At 46.0% G+C, this 15,878-nt stretch overlaps 1 protein-coding gene across 1 annotated transcript in view; it reads left to right on the forward strand.

The window, feature by feature from the left end:
* TNFSF11 (TNF superfamily member 11) overlaps positions 1 to 5,900 on the forward strand; it is a 38,481-nt gene extending 32,581 nt beyond the window's left edge. The window contains exons 3-5 of the mRNA XM_029048585.1: positions 91 to 136; positions 215 to 313; positions 4,405 to 5,900. Coding sequence (XP_028904418.1) covers positions 91 to 136; positions 215 to 313; positions 4,405 to 4,826 — 567 coding nt within the window. The 3' untranslated portion in view covers positions 4,827 to 5,900. The remainder of the gene's footprint in view (positions 1 to 90; positions 137 to 214; positions 314 to 4,404) is intronic.
* Positions 5,901 to 15,878: the final 9,978 nt, after the last annotated feature.

The raw sequence follows: 15,878 nt of genomic DNA on the forward strand, positions 1-15,878 counted from the left end.
CTAGTTAAAATGTCTTGCATTGTGTTTTGCGGAAAAAATAAGCATGTTCAAAACTGGGTTTTTAAACCACTTATTTTGTTTTCACTTTAGGAATTACAGCATATTGTTGGGAAAGAGCATACAAGAGCAGAAAAAGGTAAGCCCTGGTCAATGTAAATATTTGAAATCCTGGTGGATCTGTGCCGTCAGCTAACATGACTTCTCTCATCTCCAGCAATAATGGAAGGTTCGTGGTTAGATCTGGCCAGGATAAGCAAACCTGAGCAACAGCCGTTTGCCCATCTCACTATAAATGGCACTAATATTCCCTCAGGTAAGTTCCGCTTGAATTCAGCCAAACGATTCTGTCCAAATTATCTTCACAAATCAGCGGGAGGAACTCAGACCTTCCTGTTACTAGATGATTGAGAACTCTGTCCCTTCCCTTGAAAAGATAGATAATTTGCCTTTAGGGCAACCTCTCCAACCTGACTGTATCAGAAGCAAAATGATTCTCAGTTTCACCAGAAAATACGGTAGCGTTCTTTGCGTTTTACCCCGGGAATAGAGAGAACCCTCCCCGCAAGGCCTTGGTTTATTCATAAGACTTAGCTGTGCGTGCCTTGAATTTTTGCTTGTACTTTCATCACTCCAGCCTTTTGGGAAGTTTTCTGCTTAGATACATTATTTTTAACATCTCTTTATAGTAAATAGTAATAGATACATCCCTCTCGAATGAAGGAATCAGGTAAAGACCTAAAATTGCAGCTCTGACAGATTCTTTAGCACAGTTTGCAAACGTTTCATCTTCAGCTTGATGTTTTACAAGAAAGCTAACACTTTCCACCATCTCATGGCCCTCTGGTAAACAGAAAGTAGAAACTCAGATGGCTTCTGTCGTCATTTCACATCTGAAAAATATGCTTTTTAACAACGAGAATTCTGAAATACCATGGAGAATTAACCTATGAATGGTATTATGAAAAGGTAGTAAAAATGGCAGTTCCCTATTTGGTTAAATTCACCCTCCGACCCGCTCCCCCCATCACACACTTAAGGATTCCTTGGAGGGCTATTAAGGAAAGAACTTTGGTTTTTGTCCACTTTCTTTCAGAGAGTATAAATCTCTCCAGGAAATTGCTCCTGAAATACCTCCTGGCAATCAAAGTCATAGAAATGTCAGATCTGCTGAAGTTCCCACTCCTTCAAAAGAAAATCATTTTCTTTAGTCCTGCTAATGGATTGGCTTTCAGCTGTTGTCGTGACAATAATAATACCATTATTATTCAGTAATCGTTGTTATTAACCGTTGTTATTAGTCATTTTTGTTAGCAACCACGATGATAACGGTACGATCCGTGTGCCGATTGAGAGCAGTGGTGTGGGTGAAGTGCATTTAGAGACTCGAGCAGAAGCCCAGTGAGGGGCTTTCATTCTAGTTGGGGGGACCGGCCCAGAGTCAGGGATAGCTGCTTCTTCGCTGCTGTCCAACAGCTGCCCGTCCACGCTGGTGACGAGACGACACCTTTGTGAAGGAGAGCCAGGGCTCCGGTGAAAGTGGGAGATGTTGCCATATAAAATCAGAATCCTGAGCCACAGTTAGTTCATTTTCTTGAATTCTAAACTGTAGCGAATTTCTCAGAAGAGTTTGTAATGCACGCTAGTAAAACGTTAGTTTGCGAATGCTGTTTTTGCCAGTAATGAGCTCTCCTAGGAATACGTCTGTCAGAGAGGAAGGCTACTATAATCAGGACAGCGGTAGTTGGCTAGCCTTTGGTTACTCTTTTTGGCTGCTATATAATGAGGCTCCTTCTTCATCTGCTGTATTTAGGAATAATATAAGCTTTTTGATTTAGTCTGCCTATTCCCAGGAAAAAGTAAAACTCACAGTCAATTTCAGTCCCAAGTAAAATTTACAGTCATTTTTCAAGCCTAAGGTGATCCTAGCTCTTCTCACTCACAGCTCTGGATTCCATTTTCTGTTTACCCCTGGGACCCTGTTGGGATTTTTCACTGATAGCCAGTCTAGTTGCTATGTATTTCATTAAACAATAATAACTTGTTTATTTATAGGACTTAGCTACATGCAAGCGAGTCTATCACGCTCAGTTCTGCTTCTCTCAGCCCTTCCTGTCTCTCTGGAACTTTCCTTCTTAAAGGTACACTATCCTTACATTGTCTATTTCCACCAAGTTGTTAGGGGCCACAAAGTCAGAAATACAGTTCCTCTCACGATAACGATCACATGTTTTCTCTTCACTTTGAGTTAAAAACTTTAACGTTAAGGCATTAACGTGTTTCAAATGTGAAAAATACTGTTCTTGGTTAGGGAGCTTTTTTAATGGTGTCTACAACAAAGATTTCACATTCAAGTCTTTGAAATTGATCAATCATGGCAGTGGATATTTAGAAAATGCTCACCTATTCAGATGTCAGGGATCGGATAATTTTTTTTTTCCAAGACGAGCAAGTACCATCCTTTTTCGGCAGTGCAAGGACCCTTAGCCAGTAAACAAGGAATTAATTGGGACCCATGTAAGTCCAGAGCTGTGGAAGGAAAGGACCCCACGATTCCATTTTTACCCAGCAAGTAGGAAGTGTTACCAAAGTGCCCTCTGACTTTCAGATATGCAAAAAAGATTAAGTAATCGCATCAGGCTGGCCCCAGTCATTTTGTCTATCTCAGATGTTTCGCGTAGGGATTTCCACGTTCCTGAAGTTATGTTGATACAAAACTGTCCCAGAATTTAAAGCATCATAAATCTCCCGTGTTGAAGGCAAGACTAAGATTTTACTAACCTTCCAAAATAAGTAAAAACGTTTTTGTGAACCAATTTGATTTTTATTTAGATTGATTTTAAAAGCCTCACTCAGGAAATGTTCAGTAATTTGCTCTGATTGAAGACAGTTTCTTTTCCTCTGGACATAGAGAATTTCACATGAGTGTGGCAAATAACAGGCATCAACTGTAATGCAGTCTTGCTCTGATGCCTCTTCTTGGCAGTTTGATTTTAATGGCATATCAAGCAGAACTCTCTTTGGCAAGGACAGTGGTGTTCCAGTAAATCAGTACAACGTCTCTTGCTTTTTTGGATGGACTATTAGGTCTACTTTCTGAATTAGCAAATTTTGCAGTGCAGAAAATTAGGGTTTGCCTTTTTTTTCTTGACCAGTGCTCCCTCCAGACAATTGTATCCTGTTCTTTTAGATGGCAGCGAATACTCGGTGCCCTAAAATAATATTTCAGCCCTACAGTACCGAGATAAAACTAATTACGTGCGTACTGCAGGCAGGAGGTTTCCCACAAGGCTACAGGGAGCAGAAGAAAGTCCCAGCTGGCTTTTGGCATCGATAAATTTACGTCCACTTTGAGGGATTTGGCTGTCTCTCCACTCTCTCTACCTATAAACCCAGCCGGTCTTTGTTGCGGACGAACAGCTGTGGCTCCACCCAACCTCTGCCTGGGTGGATTACCAGTAACACCAACAGGGCAATGGGATGGACTGAGGCAGTCAGGTCACTGATTAGGCCTTGTGCGGTCCTGAGGGATCCATCTTTAGCTCTGAGAAGTACCCATGGCTTTTCGTAGCCCGAACGGTGAGCTCCAAAACCTCTCTGAGCCCCAGGGTCAGACATTAGCAGCAGTAGAAACTTGTTACGGGGCCCGGGAGACGCTGGGACACCCTGCTGTCACTCTTATTTGCTCTAATAATAATAATAATGATGTTGGTATTTGTTAAGCGCTATGTGCCGAGCACTGTTCTAAGCGCTGGGGTAGACACAGGGGAATCAGGATGTCCCACGTGGGGCTCACAGTCTTAATCCCCATTTTACAGATGAGGTAACTGAGGCACAGAGAAGTCAAGTGACTTGCTCACAGTCCCACAGCTGACAAGTGATAGAGCTGGGATTTGAACCCGTGACCTCTGACTCCCAAGCCCGGGCTCTTTCCACTGAGCCACGCTGCTTTTTGGACACAGTTCCTGTCCCACACAGAGCTCACAGTCTTCACTCCATTTTACAGTCGAGGTGACTGAGGCACAGAGAAGTGATGTGACTTGCCCAAGGTCACATAGCAGACAAGTCACGGAGCTGGAATTAAAACCCGTGATCTTTCGACTCCCAGGCCCGAGCTCCGTCCACTAGGTCACGCCGCTTCTCGGTCGGACCCAGGCTCTCGTTTCCTTCTTCCTCCTGCGAACCTCCTTCCGTGATGTCGGAAGGATCATCCCCACGCGGAAGAGGGGTGCTGGATGGAGAAGGGAAGGAGAATCTGGCCATCCCAATGCAGCTTTAGAAACCCAATTCCCTATCTCACCAGAAGAGAGTCATGATTGATTCAGCCTCCACCTCAGAGCCCTATGCAAAATATCACGAGAAGAAAGTTGCTCGGCATCTTGACTGATATTTCTCCTGTCCATCCAGGCTCCCACAAAGTGAATCTCTCATCCTGGTACCATGACAGAGGCTGGGCAAACATCTCCAACATGACGTTCAGCAATGGAAAACTGAGAGTCAACCAAGACGGGTTCTACTACCTGTATGCCAACATCTGCTTCCGCCACCACGAAACTTCGGGGAATCTGGCCGAAGAGTCCATTCAGCTGATGGTGTACGTCACGAAAACAAACGTGAAAATTAAAAAGTCCGATACGCTGATGAAAGGAGGCAGCACCAAATCCTGGTCGGGAAGTTCAGAGTTCCATTTCTATTCTGTAAATGTAGGAGGATTTTTTAAACTAAGATCGGGTGAAGAAATAAGTATCCAGGTATCCAACCCGTCGTTACTGGATCCAGCTCAAGACGCGACTTATTTCGGGGCTTTTAAAGTACGGGATATAGACTGAGCCTTGACTCTGGTGGGTGATGGTTACGTCTTTCCTAGGTCTTTTTTTTCTTTTTATAGAAGTCAAGAAAGGTGTTCCCTAGCAGTGTCGGACTACTAGAAGGGCTGGTTAAAACCTTCAGAGCAGAATTCTACCTTCTGAACCGTGTACACGACTCCCTTAGGGCTCCCCTTCTGCAGCCAAAGGCAGGACGTGGACTCTAGCACTATCCCAACCTTAAAGCTTTATTACACAATGGTTTTTATATTCTGTAACAAATTCTAGAATGAAACTGGACCTGCCATTTGTTACTGCCCTTAGGAAGTCGGGCGAGAACGGGGCAGCTCTCTCCGGGTCTGTCTTTCAGCTGTGGGTCGTCTGGAGGAGACCAAATCGCAGATGGAGAAACAGCTGAAGGATTGAGTTCTTATGAATTGTCACATCACTCTGGAACCTGCAAATATTTTCTTTCTAAAGAGGAAAATGTGTATTTTTGTATACTATCTAAAGTTATATTTCAGATGTAATGTTTCTGTGCAAAATAATGTAAATTATATTTGTGCTATTGTATTTGATGCAAGATATTTAAAATGTCTCACCGTTGGCATATTTAATGTTTTAAATGTACAGACGTATTTAACTGGTGCACTTTGTAAATCCCCTGGGGAAAACTTGCAGCTAAGGGAAAATGAGATCATTTGCTTGGAACAAAGGTAATATATTTCTCTGTCCTTTCTAACTTAATAGATTTCTCCGCCTTTTCAAAGATATACCCAAACAGAGAACGCCACGAGGAATAAGCAATATGTGGATCACCACCAGGTGCCTTTCAAATCTGGTAGCTGACCCGAGGTTGCCAAAACATGTGTATAATAATCCCTGAAATCCGTCAAGAGAATTTTTGGAAATATTTAACTGGTGTCTTTTCTACGGTCCTGCAGATTTAGATCTTGTTCAAAACATCAAAAAAGTTATCAGAGTTATTAGCTCAAAAAAGCAAGTGGAATTTTGGAGGGAGGATTTTATACTGTATAATACAAACATTTCCTTCAAATGTTAATATTTTTTGTTACAAAATACATTTCTCAGAAAAGATCTTATGCTCTTGTGGTTTCTTTCTCCTTTCACATTTCCTTTCTCTTTTCTTGTTTTTACCCTTTTCACAAAGGACTGGGCCGGGTACTTAGAGAAATCAGATTATAATTTACTGCCAGAATCAATGAAAGGAACGTGATGGTGGATTTAGAAATGCAGACCTTGCCTGAAAAAACTTGTGAGCAAGGCAGATAAGGGGTGCTTGGCTTGTTGAGCTCATGTCTACCAACTCTACTGTTCTGTAGCTTCCCCAGCACTTAATATGGTGCTCTGCAAAAATGAGAGCTCAGTAAATATTCAGTCATTCCTTCAATCGTACTTATTGAGCACTTACTGTGGGCGGAACACTAAACTAAGCGATTGGAAAGTACAATTCGGCAACCGATAGAGACAGTCCCTACCCACCAACGAGCTCCCAGTCTAGAAGGGGGAGACAGACAACAAATAAATACCACTGACTGACTGAGAGGGCCCGCGGCCCCGGCAAAGAATTAGAATTGTTAGTGAGGTCTCGCTTGCTTGGCTTTGAATTCCTCATTCCTGTTGGGACTATTTATAGCGAATTGAAAGCAAATATCCCCCTAATCGAGAGGGAACACTCTCCGAGTCAGACCCTGTGGCCCATCGGTTGGTGACACTGCTCATCGCCATTCCCGTGAGAACCGTCTTCCCCGTTGGGCAGAAGAGCCAAACTCATTGAAACCACTGAGGAGTAGATGGGTGAAGAGACTTATGATTTCTGGCCCTCCTCAACCCCTCGTGAACGCGTGACGTCGGTCCGTGGGCGCGTCGTAGTACGGTGACACCATTGACCCACGAGGATGCTCCTTGTTGGAGGAGGGAAGACGGGCCCTGCTATAATTTGCAGATGGGGGAAATTGTCAATGAATCAGGGAAACTAAATGATAATGTTGGTATTTGTTAAGCGCTTACTCTGTGCAGAGCACTGTTCTAAGGGTAATCAGGTTGTCCCACGTGAGGCTCACAGTCTTCATCCCCATTTTACAGATGAGGTAACTGAGGCCCAGAGAAGTGAAGTGACTTGCCCACAGTCACACAGATGACAAGTGGCAGAGCTGGGATTTGAACTCATGACTCCCAAGCCCGGGCTCTTTCCACTGAGCCACGCTGCTTCCCTAAACTAAAGGCAGAGCCCCGACGTTGTCTAGTCTGAAGGGGCGATGACTGGCTGCCGGTGGATGCTGCAGCAGGGCATCAAGAAGAGCCATATTATTATTATTATTGTGGCATTTCTTAAGGGCTTACTATGTGCCAGACACTGTGCTAAACACTGGGGTGGATACAAGCTATTCAGGTTGGACACAGTCTCTGTCCCACGTGGAGCTCACAGTCTCACTCCCCATTTTGCCGATGAGGTAACAGAGGCACAGAGAAGTAAAGGGAGTTGCCCAAGGTCACGCGGCAGACAAGTGGCAGAGCCGGGATTAGAACCCATAACCTTCTGGCTCCCAGTCTCATGGTCTATCCACTACGCCTCTCTAATAATAATAATCATGACCCTATTTGTTAAGCGCTCACTATGTGCCAAACACCGTTCTAAGCGCTGGGATAGATACAAGGTGATCAGGTTGTCCCAAGTGGGGCTTGCGGGCTTACCTTGTACCTACCCCAGCGCTTAGAACAGTGCTCTGCACATAGTAAGCGCTTAACAAATACCAACATTATTATTATTAATTCCCCTTTCGCAGGTGAGGTAGCTGAGGCACAGAGAAGTTAAGTGGTTTGTCCAAGGTCACACAGCAGACAACCCACATCCTCTGACCCACACTGGTGCTCTTCCCACTAAACCCCACTGCTCCTCTAGACACGTGTCACTCCCCTCGGGACATTAAGCTCATTGTGGGCAGGGAATGTTTCCGTTTATTATTTGGTACTCTCCCAAGCGCTTAACACAGTGCTCTGCACACAGTAAGTGCTAAAGAAACACAATTGAATGAAAGAACCCCCGATTCAGGGCCTGCACTAAGAACACGAGGCCGGCTGGCTTAAAAGTTAACAGTGCTTGGCACATAGCGCTTAACAAATACCATCTTTATTATTATTATTATTATCATCATCATTATTATTACTGGCCCTTGCTGCTTGGGCTCATCTCACCTGACTCTCAGTGAGCCCCTTTAGCAAAACTTTTAGTGAAAGTGGCTCGATTTGATCCATTCTCAAGTCAACGGGAAAATTGGGGGGATTCCAGGGGACGCCCAGGTAACCTCTACCGCATCTTATTTTCCTTAAACTCGTGTCTTTGAATCCTGCCCCTCTTGAATCAAATTTACCAAATGACCCTTGACATTATTAAACATCTCATTTCCTTCTAAATCCGGGGGAAAATTGGGCAGGGGAGGATGTCGGTAAATGTGAGGGGAAAAGATAAAGGATCACTAGTTTAATGATAATAATTGTGACATTTGTTAGGCGGTTCTTACGTGCCAGGCCCTGTATTAAGCAATGGGGTAGATACAAGATTGTTGAATTGGATACAGTCCCTGTCCTCCATAGGACTCACGGTCTTGATTCCCATTTTACAGATGAGGTTACTGAGGCACATGTGGATCAACTAAGTGGCTTGCTCAAGAAGAAAGTGGTAGAGCAAGGATCAGACCCCAGCTCCTCTGACAGCCAAACCCGGGCTCTTTCCACTAGCCCACACTGCTTCCCAGCGGAGTCCTTTGAGGCAACCAGTAAAAAAATTTAAAAATCTGCGAGAGGGAGCAAGCTGGAGAAGAGCAGCTTGCAATCAGGCAGGCGGCATAAAGTTAGCTACTTACGGTCGAGCCGGCCTTGACGGAAAAGAAGGGAGAAGCTGACGACTGCAGGAATAGAAAGTACAATTTCTGGCGTGCCCGTGTGCAACATCGCAACCCGATTCAAACTCAATGTTTGGCAATGCCTCCGCAGAGCTGACCTGGAGGGATAGGCACGACATCATTTTCCTCGGTGGGGGAGAATGAGAAGACCGGGGTTTTCCCGTTCCTCCTCACGCCCACACTGGGCACGGGAAAAATGACCTCTCTGAGGTCTGACCCAATAGCTACATGCAGCACGTCCAACTGGAAAACATTCTGTTTGTCCACGGACTCTGCTCGAGAAGGGCCGTCTTATTCCTGATGGTGGCTACCAAGCTGGCCTGTCAGACACTATTGTTCCCATCATCCCAGTGCTCTGAAGCCACATAATAATAATAATAATAATAATAATAATACTAATAAGCACGGGGGTAGATAGAAAGTCAGATCAGACCCAATCCCCATCTCACATGGGGGCTCTCAGCCTAAGGGTTTTGTATATCCCTATATAATAATAACGTTGGTATTTGTTAAGCGCTTACTATGTGCAGAGCACTGTTCTAAGCGCTGGGGGAGATACAGGGTCATCGGGTTGTCCCACGTGAGGCTCAATTAATCCCCGTTTTAGAGACGAGGGAACTGAGGCCCAGAGGAGTGAAGTGACTTGCCCACAGTCACACAGCTGCCAAGTGGCAGAGCCGGGAGTCGAACCCATGACCTCTGACTCCCAAGCCCGGGCACTTTCCACTGAGCCACGCTGCTTCTCTATATATCACTCTGGTCACGGGTTCTAATCCCGGCTCTGCCGCTAGTCAGCTGTATGCGACCTTGGGCAAGTCACTTAACTTCTCTGGGCCTCGGTTACCTCATCTATCAAATGGGGATTAAAAACCTGTGAGCCCACGTGGGACGACCTGATCACCTTGTATCCCCCAGCGCTTAGAACAGTGCTTTGCACATAGTAAGCGCTTAACAAATGCCACAGTTTATTTTTATTTATTGTGATTTGCCATTACCATCTACCTTTAAATATTTGTCTCTCCATCTCTGCTTGCGGTCATCGACCCCAGTTCACCATACGATAGCCTTTTTGTCGTTCTGGCGGCCACCATTTTTCTCAAACGCCTTTGCTCAGTGAAGTTACGGGGCAAAGCGTGTTGTTTTGAAGCTCGATAGACTGGGTGTGGTTTATGGCTTTGAATCCCACCTTGATGTGCGGTAAGGCCATCGAGTTGTCCTTTATACCTGAAGAAGTCGCTACTGAAAGCTACGTTCACCTGCTTCCACGACAGCCCGGTGGAAATCACTTCAACTCAGCATAAGTCTCTGCTTTTACAAAAATTGAAGCCCAGCCCCTTCTTCTCTAGCCCCCTCCGGCCCTACCCCCTGCCTTCCCTGATCCCCTGATATCCTTCTTTGGTTTATAGTACATTTAATTTTTTATGCAGCTCCAATCTTAATCCCCATTTTCCAGACGAGGTAACTGGAGCACAGAGAAGTTAAGTGATTCGCCTAAATTCACAAAGCAGACGAGTGGCAGAGCCGGGATTAGAACCCAGGTCCTTCTGACCCCCCCAGGCCCGTACTCTATCCATTAGGCAACACTGCTTCTCAGTCACTTTCACTTCCAACACTGGAGGCCCTTCCACACCCGGGAATCCCTGTCTTCTGGGATTGCGCAGTGAGGGTCCTGGGGGAGAAGGTCTGGGATTTTCCCTGTTCCTAGCCTCCTCAATCAATCAATGGCAATTATTGATGATGTTGGTATTTAAGGGCTTACTATGTGCAGAGCACTGTTCTAAGCGCTGGGTAATCAGGGTAATCAGGTTGTCCCACGTGAGGCTCACAGTTAACCCCCATTTTCCAGATGAGCAAACTGAGGCACAGAGAAGTTAAGTGACTTGCCCACAGTCACCCAGCTGACAAGCGGCAGAGCCGGGAGTCGAACCCATGAGCTCTGAATTATTGATCACTTTCAGCGTGCAGAGCACTTGAGAGAGTCTAATTCAGTACATTCAGAGACACAATACCTGCCCTCTGCCCCCGAGACGCAGCGTGGCCTAGTGGAAGGAGCATGGGCCTGGGAGTCAGAGGACCTGGGTCCTAATTCGGGCTCCACCACTTGTCTAATGTGCGGCCTCAGGCAAATCTCGTAACTTCACTGTGCCTCAGTTCCCTCATCTGCAAAATGGGCAGTCAACACCTGATCTCCCCCCTAATAATGATGGTATTTGTTAAGCGCTTACTATGTGTCAAGCACTGTTCCAAGTGTTGGGGTAGATAAAAGATAATCGGGTTGTCCCAAGTGGAGCTCACAGTCTTAATCCTCAGGAGAGGTAACTGAGGCACAGAGAAGTCAAGCTGCTTGCCCAAGGTCACACAGCAGACAAGCGGAGGAGCCGGCATTAGAACTCACGTCCTCTGTCTCCCAAGCCCTTGCTCTTTCCACTAAACCACACCGCTTCTCGCTCCTGCTTAGACTTTGAGCCGCACATGAGACCTGGTAAATTTGTTTCTACCCCAGTGCTTAATACACAGTAAGTGCTTAACAAATACAACAGTCACTGTTGTTATTAGCTTCTCATCTGGCGGGGGAGACAGACATTAAAATAATTTACAGATTGTGGAAAGAACAAAGTATATACATGCATTAGCACTGTGGGAGGAAAGGTGGGGTGAATTTCAAAGGGCTCAAGGGGTATATAATCGCTCCTTCTCTTCCTCCTCCACTCCCTTTTCTTCCTTCTCTCCCTCCCTCCCCATCTGGCTCCTACCTCGGGGCCGATTCACATTCCAGGCTTCTGACCCCAACCTATTCTCTGTACCTCCATCTCAGCTCTTCTGCCACAGACCCCTTGCCCACCTTCTCCCTTGGGCCTGGAATTCCCTCCCCTTTCAGAACCGACAGTTCACCTCCCTACCCACTTTCAAAACCCTCCTAAAATCCCATGCTTTTCAAGATGCCTCGGCTAAAAAAACCCAGCTCTGACTCCTCAGCGCCGTCCAGTTCCTGGCTCCTCTCCCTCCTTCCATTCATTTCCAAGATTTTTGAGAAAGTTCTTCATATCCACTGCCTCCACTTACTAGCCTCAACCCGACCCCCCTGCCATCTGGCTTCTGCCCCACCACCCCAGAGAAACTGCCTTCTCTAAGGTCACCAGTCACCTCTTTCTCACCACATCTAATGGCCTCTACTCCAACCTAATTCTCCTCAACCTCTCAGCTGCTTTTGACACTGTGGACCACATAATATCTGTTAAATACCACATGCTATTTATTAAGCACTTACTATAACCGAACACTGGGGTAGATACCACGCATGTGGGATAAGACATAGCCCCGTCCCATAGCGGGGCTTCCAGTCTAAAGAGGAAAGAGAACATCTAAACCCCATTTCACAGAAGAAGGATCAGAGGCAGCAAGAAATTAAGTGATTTACCCAATATCACGCAGCAAGCAAGTAATGGACGGGGATTAGAACCCAAATCTCCTGACTTAACCCTGTCCTCCTTCCCCTAGGCCACACTGCTTCTCAAGACACACCACAATGGGTCCAGCTGAAGGGCACAGACAGAACCATCCTCACTGCAGACAGAGGAAAAAAATCTTAGACAGAAGCAGGTTGGACGGTGGCGGCATTTGAGAATCCCAGACAAGGAGTCTCCCGCTTTGCCGGGCCGTGCTTCGGCTTAAGGAAACTATTTCAAAAACTCCATCTGGTGGGAGTTTACAAAGCTCACCCAAACCTAGAGTGTTTCTCCAGGGACACCCCTGAGCCCCTCATTTCCTCCAGAGCTGGTGAGTTCCCCTCCTAGGCCTGTGTGGCAGAGGGGTGTGGGGACTTAAAATTTAGAAACCAGACATAGTCGTGTCTGATGCTGTATCACGGCAGGGGGCAGATTAGCTGAAACCTGGACTGTCTGGGACTGTCCAGTCCCAAACTAGATATCTTACCATCCTATCCAAATGGCAAAAACACCAGCGAGAGCTCACGTACATGATTTCCACCACCGAGTAGAAATAGCAAATTGGGCAAAATGTGCGGATGGGATTTTAGCTCTTATTTTTGAGGAAGTAATCTTCCCAGTCAAAGCTGTAAAAACAGAAAATCACCTAAATCTGGTGGCAATCATTCATTCAATAGTATTTGAGTGCTTACTGTGTGCAGAGCACTGTACTAAGCACTTGGAATGCGTAGTTCGGCAACAGATAGAGACAATCCCTGCCCAGTGACGGGCTCAGTCCAATCGGGGGAGACAGACGGCAGAGCAAAATGGAACGAAACCAAAACAAGACAACATCATCACAGTAAATAGAATCGAGTCCTACCTAATGCACCGACAAGGAGTTGGATGTTGGCCTGGACTATTCCTCAACATATGGTTCGCTTAGAGAATGACACATATATGCCACTGAAATGGCCCTCTTCAAGAAAAAAAGCAGAAAACTAACCGGCAAATCTCCCTGTCCTCCACGGCAGACAACATTCTAGCCAGAATTCTTCTCATCAGGCTACCGGGGAGCATAATCAACTGCATTTCTCAAGTACAGAATGGCTCCAAAATCAAACCCAGAACCGTAGATGTTACCTCTGGGGAGTGAGACTGAAGATAAGTGCAGTAATTCAAGGAAGAGCCTCTAGATCGTGCCTCCAGATTTGGCATCTGTAGTCGGAATATTATCCGAGCCATCTCTTGCTTGCACAGATGGGTCCCAGCTACGTGATCGGGGTAGATGGAAATCAGGAGGGGATCGCGTGGCCGGAGAAGGTGGGCTCTGAAAGTTTTCATTACCCCACAGACAGCAACCAAACCATGAGGCCCCAAGGCAAAGTCAGTCTCCTAGCATCACCTTAACTCAGCTCAGCTGGGCCAGACGAATGAAGGCAGAGGCTGTATGGCCAGCTGAAATTGAGTAATCATCAACAAACCTGAAGGGAAATGCTTTTAAGGATCAGGTAAAAACAGAGCCTCGGAAAATTCTGTATCTCAGCCGAAAATGGGGGGAGAGGCATGATAGGCAGATCATCACGGCACACTGCAATCAAGAATGGAGTAGTTATTTTCATTCAATCATATTTTTCAGACACTTACCGTGTGCAGACCGCTGTACTAATAATTGCTCGGGAAAGTTCAATACAACACTAAACAGATACATTCCCTGCCCACAATGTGCTTTGAAACAGATGCCGTGAGAGGCCCGGGTGAAAACAGCCACAGAACTGATATTACAATAAAAGAGAGCCTGTAGGGGTGACAGCTGTCATGGAGATCACGCGTCTAACTTCGGCTTCTTCGGGTACACATGTAGCCAGAAGTGAATTTCGTCATCAGGGATGGCTTCGTCGGCTTTGAAGGATGAAAATAGAAAACGCATCACTTTAGGAAACCCCCGTGTGTCGAAGCAAATCTAATAAAGGACCAGAGTATTTTTTGCAGGATGAGTTGGCGTGTGAATGCTTGGAGCTGGGTTCTCCGAATTTCTGATTAAGCTCTGCTGCCATCAAGGCGGAAGATGTTGCTCGCGGCTTGAGCCTCGATGGGGACCAAAGGGAGAATCGTATCCACCAAATCTCAGCTCAACTTCAAATGCGGAGCCCCTATCCCACATTATAGAATGGCTTTTGCGTTCTCTCCATTTTAATAATTGCCCCGACCTCAGTTACATCCCTTTTCAATCCTGGTCAAAAGGTGTGTCCGTTTGTTTTCTATTTTGTTCACTCTACAAGCTGAGCACTGTACCATTTTATAATCTGGCGTTTCTAACGATTGTGATGTTTTTGCCAATAATTTCCGGTCATCCGGTCATCCCTTCAACGTACGTTTCGTTTTTTTTCCTTTTTTTTGCTCCAAGAGCTCAACATTAATAGTACTCGCTATTAACTGTTCAGCACTGCTCCCGTTATATATTACACGTCAAGCATGGATTCTCTTATTAATCAATTCTCCTGATGCATTGCTATGAAATTGAAATACGTTCCCCCGTCGGAACATTTATAAATGTTAATTAGTTATTGATTCACATTATTATAGTTTAGTCTCGTGTCTATAAAATCGAGCGTGTTTACAACGAAGGCTAGAGATACGGCGGTATCGTCTCTAGCTCGTCGGTGCCTCTCAGTTAAGGATATTTTTTCAGCGCCCACGGAATTGCCATTCTAGGTTTCCCCTTTGGCTTTCCGTTGCCTAACCTCCTCTACAGCAACAATTGATCTCTTTTCATGAGGATCTGTCGCCGACTCTATGGCTAACCACACTGAAAACCTCGCTGCAATGTTTCCACTCCGCTTTCCAGCCCAGTTTTCTGCGGTCTGTAGGGGAGCCCGTGGAGTCATTTCCCCAAAGATGGGGAGGAGGAGGGAAGGCCCCCGTTTTCTGAGACAGATGCAGATCTTCCCAGCAGCGGGCAGGTTGACGAAATGGACTTCGCATCACCCACTGACCTGGACGTGAACTGGCCCCAGGACCCGCTGCCAGGGTGGACGTTGACCATCCGCTACCTGGGCTGTGGCCTCCAATTCTCCAAGGGTCACCTCTGGGGAGGGAGGGAAGGTGGCTTTGGACTGGAGCACTTGAAGTTGCTTCTCGGGGATTTTTGCCAGAGGCATCTGAGTGGTTGTCATTCATTCGATCGTATTTATTAATGCTTACTATGTGCAGAGCACTGTGCCGAGCACTTGGGAAAGTACAACACAACAATAAACAGTAAGCAATGGTCAATGAACAGTGACAATTATCCAAGCCATCTTTGCCTGGTGGAAAAAGCAGGGGACTTGGAGCTAGGAGACCCCCCCCCCCGCCAACTTCCTGCTACATGACCTTGGGCGAGTCACTTAACCTCTCGGTGCCTCGGTTTAAACTCATCTGTAAAATGAGGATAAAATTCCCCCTCCCTCTTAGACTCTATCCGGTCTAATTAGCTTGCATTTTCCCTAGCATGTGGTACGTTCTTGTCTGTCCGTCTCCCCCGATTAGACCGTAAGCCCGTCAGAGGGCAGGGACCGTCTCTATCTGTTACCGATTTGTACATTCCAAGCGCTTAGTACAGTGCTCTGCACATAGTAAGTGCTCAATAAATACTATTGAATGAATGAATGAATGAATACAGTGCTTGGCACTTAGTAAATGCTCAATGAATCATTAATCAATGGTATTTATTGAGTGATTACTGTGTA

This window comes from Ornithorhynchus anatinus, chromosome 20 (genome assembly GCF_004115215.2).
Source record: "Ornithorhynchus anatinus isolate Pmale09 chromosome 20, mOrnAna1.pri.v4, whole genome shotgun sequence".
Classification (NCBI taxonomy): domain Eukaryota; kingdom Metazoa; phylum Chordata; class Mammalia; order Monotremata; family Ornithorhynchidae; genus Ornithorhynchus; species Ornithorhynchus anatinus.